Here is a 7500-nt window from a genome sequence, read left to right on the forward strand (position 1 = left end):
GAGCACACATTAACACACACATATTCAAAAACACACACACATACGAAAAGCAGTAGCGTGTGAATCATAAACAGTGGATGTGTAGTGTATCTTCGGCATGTTGCCATGGTGACTGTGTGAAACACTTGAATGCAGGTTTTCATTCCTGTCACAAAAGTGTCTTTTTACAATGTGACAAAAGTGATCGAAGACGATAGAAATATTGGTTTTGTGTGTTGTCCATCTCTCTTTGTATCCCTTTTTGTATCTCTTTATCAGTTTTGTCTCTCTTGTGTGGGACACGTCCTTTAATCTCTTTCACTCTGTTCTGTTGCCTCTGTCTGGTTGGAATAAATGGAAATCTCATAGTCGAGTACCTTTCACTATATTGCCAAAACAGTGGGTCATAACGCTCTCTCTCTCATTCGGTCTTTCTGTCTGTCTGTCTCTCGCTCTCTCTGTCTGTCTAGGTCTCTCTCTCGTTCGCTGTCTGTCTCTCGGTCTCTCTGTCTGTCTCTCGCTTTTTCTCTCTCACTCTCTTTCTCTCTCTCTGTCTGTCTATCTCTGTCTCTCTCGTTCTCTCTGTCTGTCTCTCTCTCTCTGTCTGTCTCTCTTGTTCTCTCTGTCTGTCTCTCGCTCTCTTTGTCTGTCTCTATCTCTCTTTCTCTCTCACTCTCTCTCTCTCTCTGTCTGTCTATCTCTGTCTCGTTCTTTCTGTCTGTCTCTCAGTTTCTCTCTCTGTCTCTGTCGCTCTGTCGTTCTCTCTCTCACACTCTCACTCTCTCTCTCTGGTGCTCTCTCTCTTTCTCTGTCTGTCTTTCTCTCTCAATTCAATTCAGTGATGCTTTATTGGCATGACTGCATTAATTACAATGTTGCCAAAGCAGGTGACAGCAAAACAGGTCAACAGTATTAAACAAAAAAACAAAAAAACAAAAAAAAAGGAAAAAGGAATACATAGATCTGGCAGAAACACAGAACAGCACTTGAACAGCAACTGACAGTAATTGACAGTGTTTTGGTCACTTACTGACCCTTATGCTATGGCATTCTGACACATATTGTGCTGCAAGGTGTGCACTTTGGCCCTCTCCTAAAATAAGTGGCCACTGTTCTTTCTCATCCAGGAGCAGAACATCTGGAATCTGGTTTTGAGATTTCTCCTGGTGTTTTTCTCTTATGTTCTGGAATTTCTCACAGTTTAGGAGGAGGTGCATCTCTGTCCACCTCACCTGCCGTACAGTGACCACATATTCTTTGCTCTTTTGGGAGCCAAGAGTTTTTTGTGTCTGCACTTTTCAATGGCTAGACTGTGGTCAGTGAGCCTGTACTTGGTAAGGATGTGTCTGTCTGTCTGTCTGTCTGTCTGTCTGTCTGTCTGTCTGTCTCTCCCACAAATATAGCCAACATGTAAAATATAATTGTCAACTCTTGAACTTCATTGCAGGGCAGGCAAAAATGGCTATTTACCTAAGCCGGGAAAAAAGAATGGAAGAGTGTGTAGGATGGGATGGTGAACTGTTGTTCACCAGGATGATCAAGGCCATGGTTTTTAATTATTACAAAGCAGTGAAGGATCTGGACACATTCACAAGCATGTGGTGTTGTAAAGGGGTGCTGTGTTCAGCCGTACAGGGTGAGCTGGTTTTTGCTGCAGAGCTCGGATAAAAAGGGTCTTACCTGTTTTCCTTTTTTTTTTTTTATGCTTTGAGCTGTTGTTGAATGATTGTTGTTGGGACTGTTAAAGATGTGTGTTGAGTATTTGTTTGTAATTTGACAAATATTGTTTATACCGGTAAAAAAGATATCAAGTCTGTTTTTTTGAGAATTTTTTTGTTAATAAAGACTTGTTTTAAAACTTTGAAAATTCAAAAATTCTCTCCCCCTCCCTCCCTCCGTCACAGGGTGGTAAGTTTGATGAGCCATGTGCCGGCCTGGACTGTAGTGGAGGATGCAGGTGCAACCCAGAGAAAGGCAGCAGGGTGAGTCACATGCAACTACAGTCTCTCTACCATCCACACACTCCGCCGCCTCGTTGTCTTTCCAGCCCATCTTCTCAACAAGCGCCTTTTTTCTTCCACCCATGGGACACGAGAGCTGGACAAGACAAGCGAGCGCACAACTACATACTCATATGTGCACTATTACTCTCTCTGCATCTGCTTTATTTGAACTCGATTAAATATGATTTGCTCAGATTGTTTTCACAAAAAGATGTACAGAATGCACACACAATCACATAGACATATATATATATACACCCACACACACACACACACACACATGAAATATTGAGAAGTTTCACCACTGGGGATGAGTTCTTAGCTACACAAGTTTCAACAGTCTCATTTAATTATGTTCATATTAATCCCTCTAGGATAGGAATTAGACACACACACACACGTAAACTGCCTTTAGGCGAGGAACCTGTCTCATTTTCTTGTCACTCCACTATAAAATGAACATTAGTAACACCAGTTGTCATCCAGTACCAGTCAGCAGTTAGTGGGTAGCATGTTTTGGCATACAGGCAGGCATGTTGTTGCATTTAGATGCGCCTGCACACACCCCACACCCACACAAATGCATGCACACACACACACCCACACACACACACACACACACACACACACACACACACACACACACACACACATCAATATCCACTTGGCAGCCAAGCCCTTCGTTTGCACACAGGTGCATTAGATGTGCCCAGCGTAACCACGCCGTGCTTTGATTTACGACTGCGTGTTTTATGACGATTATAGACAGCGGCGAGAGAACTTCTTGGGGAGTTTTATTAGACTGTGTCACCCCGCTGACTCCACATAAATACCTTCAGGCTAATGAGCATCTCAAAACGGCCCACTCACCGTCATAACCTCTGCGGAACGGTGCCTGTAAAAATATCAGTGGGTGGTTTCCTCGCCGCGCTTACAGACCCACCCAACAGACAAAGTGATGTTGCATTGCAGCCCTCCGTGCGGGGTTCCAGAAAGTTCCTCAGGAGGCATTGAAAGTAACGCAGCGTAGGAGCATGGGCGGGTTCTCTCACTGGCGGGTAATAAAGCACGCAGCACTTTTAGAAATCTCACCAAAACAGTTGCAGAACTGGGACCGTGTGTGTATGTGTTGCAGATCGTGTTGTCAGCCACCGTTTGAAGTTTAGTGCAAAACTACCCGATATATTATGGCCAACTTCCTCTTTCCATGAAATGGTTGGACCTTGCAAAACCAGGTGGGGCTGTTCACAAGCGCATTTTGAATCCTTAAGACAACTCAAGACAACTGGCGGCACGGTGGCGCAGTGGTTAGCGCGGTCGCCTCACAGCAAGAAGGTCCTGGGTTCAAGTCCTGGGGTAGTCCAACCTTGAGGAGTTCGTCCTGGGTCGTCCTCTGTGTGGAGTTTGCATGTTCTCCCTGTGTCCGCGTGGGTTTCCCCCGGGTGCTCTGGTTTCCTCCCACAGTCCAAAGACATGTAGGTCAGGTGACTCAGCCATACTAAATTGTCCCTGTGTGTGTGTGTGTGTGTGTGTGTGTGTGTGTGTGTGTGTGTGTGTGTGTGTGTGTGTGCCCGCCCGCCCCCTGTGATGGACTGGTGGCTTGTCCAGGGTGTCTCCCCGCTTGCCTCCCAGTGACTGCTGGGATAGGCTCCAGCATCCCCGTGACCCCTGAGTACGGATAAGTGGTTTGGATAATGGACGAATTAATGAAGACAACTGACATATAGTTTGTGAGTCAAGTTAGTTTTATTTGTATAGCCCAATATCACAAATCACAAATTTGCCTCAAGGGGCTTTACAGCAACACAACATCCTGTCCTTAGACCCTCGCATCAGATAAGGAACAACTCCCTAAACAAAAACCTTTTAACAGGGAGAAAAACGAGGAGGAAACCTCAGGGAGAGCAACAGAGGAGGGATCTCTCTCCAAAGATGCACAACGTGCAATGGATGTTGTGTTTACACAATTTACACAATACAGCATTGACAGAGGATAACAGAATTATAATGGAATGAAGAATATGATGAGAGGGATGCCAAGCAGTGCCCAGACGCCACCGGAACAACCCAGGACCTGAGCCACACGACCTCCATCACCATGTGAAATTAAAAAATGTTTTTTAATTAATTAGTCACACATCTTAATGAGAGAGAGGATATAACGTTAAAACAGGATAACAAAATTATATGGTTTTATAAGATATATATATAAGAAAATGTGATGAAGGGGATGCCAAGCAGTGTCCAGGTGGCGACGACTGTCACCATGGAGACCTGGGAGGAGGACGGACTCCACGTGCTCACAGGGGAGACTCACATCACACCATTCACACACACTGAAGAAGAGAAAGGAGAAGATGTCATTCAGAGAGAGAGAAAAGACGTGAGAGAAGAGAACAGTTTCCCATAGTCAATAATCAGTGAGGAAAAAAGGGAGCACAAGATCTCGCAAACAGTCCTCAGTCTGACCTTAAAGCACTGCTTTATTGGAAACTCAGATCTGATGGCTGAAAGACTTTGAGGCACAAGCATGTAGGTCTTTCTAAATATTCCAGAACAGGTCGCTTTGATTCAGCTGCCAAACCACACTTTAGACATGTTGTCTACCCTCCCCCTTTTCCCCCGCAATTGTATTCGGCCAATCGCCCCACTCTTCCGAACCGTCCCGGTCGCTGCTTCGCCCCCTCTGCCGATCCGCAGAGGACTGCAGTCTCCCACATGCCTCCTCCGATAGATGTGGAGTCGCCAACTGCTTCTGTTCACCTGGCAGTGAGGAGTTTCGCCAGGGAGACGTAGCGCATGGGAGGATCACGCTATCCCCCCCCAGTTCCCCCGGCCGACCACAGAAGGCGCTACTGCAGCGACCAGGACACATACCCACATCCGGCTTCCCACCCGCAGACACAGCCAATTGCATCCGTGGGACGCACAACCAAGCTGGAGGATTCGAATTGGTGATTCCCGTGTTGGTAGGCAACAGAACAGACTGCTACGCTACCCGGACGCCCCGACATGTTCTCTTTAGACTAATAGTTTAGCTGGCCATTTTTTTAGACTACAACACATTCCAGGCTTATCGACGTTTGTGCAAAACGGCGTCGCCTGTGTCTGCTTGTGTGTACTGCTGCACCTGTAGCTCCAGGCTGGCCTGCCCAGTCTCTGCATCCAGATAACTATTACTGTCTGACACAGTAGCCTGCACTTAGCATTTGTCCGCTATACTCAGCTTTAGACAAATAACACAGTGAGGACCCCCCCCCCCCCAACACACCCTGCTCAGTGTGGTTTACACAAGGTCCTCCCCGTCTCTCTGGACAGGCCTGACTAACAGCCACAGCTGCAGCGCCTCCTTTAACCGCTATTGTTCGAGCCGTTTAAGACATTGAGCTGATTGTTTGTCTCGTTTCCATTTTACCTTTGAACTCGCAGGGCCGACGTGGCGTTGCTTGTACTCGAATATGGCTTTTAGCAACAGCAGAGCTCAGCGGTGGATAGTAGTCGAGGTCAGCGGCCACTTGGGTATCTGCTGGTGACTCAGCATGGACCTGTCTTTGACCTTTGCAGGAGGGAGGGAGAGAGAGACGGAAAGAGAGAGATATAGAGAGAGAGAGCAAGCTGTGGATGGATTGAATGAGATTGGACCAACAAGAAAAGGCCATCCATCCATCCATCCATCAATCCATCCATTGTCCAAACCGCTTATCCTGCTCTCAGGGTCATGGGGATGCTGGAGCCTATCCCAGCAGTCATTGGGCGGCAGGCGGGGAGACAACCGGTACAGGCTGCCAGTCCATCACAGGGCCCACACACACACACACACACACACACACACACACACACACACACATTCACACACACATTCACACCTAGAGCCAATTTAGCAAGGCCGATTCACCTGACTTACATGTCTTTGGACTGTGGGAGGAAACCGGAGCACCCGGAGGAAACTCACACAGACACGGGGAGAACATGCAAACTCCACACAGAGGACGACCCGGGACGACCCCCGAGGTTGGACTACCCCGGGGCTCGAACCCAGGACCTTCTTGCTGTGAGGGGACCACGCTAACCTCTGTGCCACCGTGCTGCCCAAGCAAAGTCCAACTCAACAACATATGCGTGTGTGTGTGCATGCATGCGTGTGTGTGTGTGTGTGTGTGTGTGAGTTGATAGGTAAGTAGAAGGGTCAGACATCAGGGTAAGGGCAAAGGGGTGGTTTTCAGGTTTAGCCCTGTTTTGGACACAAATCATAGTTAACGAGGTTTAGAAGTAATGGATAGAGCATGGACAAGGTCCCCAACAGGTTCATGGTAAAGTTCCTCATGAATATACTAATAAATATACTAGTAAATATACTAATAAATATACTAGTAAATATACTAGTAAATACGGCCATGACTGGGAACCAATAAAATGACCACTTTGACTTTGAGTGAAACTGTTAGCAGCTAGCTGTTAGCTGTTCACAGAAGTCTTGCACCTGTCTGTCTCCCTGGTTACACTGCACCGTGATGTCAGATGCAAGTAAAGAAATGACCCTTTTGAGACCAAACACAGATAAGTAATTGATGCAGGCGTGAGAGGAAGTCCCAGCCAGCATATTAAAACTACACATGAGCTTCAGAAACCACAGTGGTGACCAAGAGGCTCGATAAACCAACAAGACCTGAACCCTCACTGTCTTTATCCCTTCCTATCGATACGCTGAGCCTCTGTAGCTCTGTCTCCATTAGCAACGCCTGGGTGAGACCCTGGTCTCTGGGGTAGTACGGGGTCCTGCCCCCTCACCGCCACCCGCTGTGCACAAACAGCAGAAACACAATCCAGAGGAAGTGTGCTGGTTTTAGTTATTAATAGCTAAAGGGCTTCAATTTAAACCATACTCCCAAGTCACTGGGAACACGCCGTGTTGTGTGTGTGTGTGTGTGTGTGTGTGTGTGTGTGTGTGTGTGTGTGTGTGTGTGTGTGTGTGTGTCCATCCTGACATGGGTGTGTGGGGTTTTGCTTTAAGCCTTTCCTAGCTCTACAAGCTGTGTCATATTGGATCCATTAAATTCAATAACATCCGTTCCCACTGGGGAAACCCCAAAGGTCAAAGGGCAGTGCTAGGGATGATGATAGGAAAGTGTGTGTGTGTGCGTGTGCGTGTGCTAGAGTTTCTCTGGTTGTCTCTCTGGTCTCTCTCTGCTTATATCAACATGACTGAGCTTTCATGTTGCCAAGGGTCTCATGGCACAGTGCCAGAGGCCAGCAAGCATGTGTGTTGACTTACATTTTGTGGGTCTCTCTCTCTCCCTCTGTGTCAACCCGAGCAAGAGTGTGTGATGAAGAGGCAAAGCAAGAGAATATGAGCAATGAGCGGGGGCGGAAGAGAGAAATCGCCAACATTAAAAAGTGAAAGATCAAGACACAATTAAAGATAAACACATACAATGGATGGACACCACATAGAGAGAGAGACACACACACACACACACATGCATGCATGCACATAATGTGGAGCCAGACACACTCACAG

The 7500-nt window shown here is 47.1% G+C and overlaps 1 protein-coding gene across 1 annotated transcript in view; it reads left to right on the plus strand.

Moving 5' to 3' along the window:
* The window catches only part of col4a6 (collagen, type IV, alpha 6), a 123365-nt gene that overhangs the window by 35290 nt on the left and 80575 nt on the right, over positions 1–7500 (plus strand). The window contains exon 3 of the mRNA XM_056300855.1: positions 1884–1961. Coding sequence (XP_056156830.1) covers positions 1884–1961 — 78 coding nt within the window. The remainder of the gene's footprint in view (positions 1–1883; positions 1962–7500) is intronic.

This window comes from Lampris incognitus, chromosome 20, assembly GCF_029633865.1.
Source record: "Lampris incognitus isolate fLamInc1 chromosome 20, fLamInc1.hap2, whole genome shotgun sequence".
Lineage (NCBI taxonomy): Eukaryota > Metazoa > Chordata > Actinopteri > Lampriformes > Lampridae > Lampris > Lampris incognitus.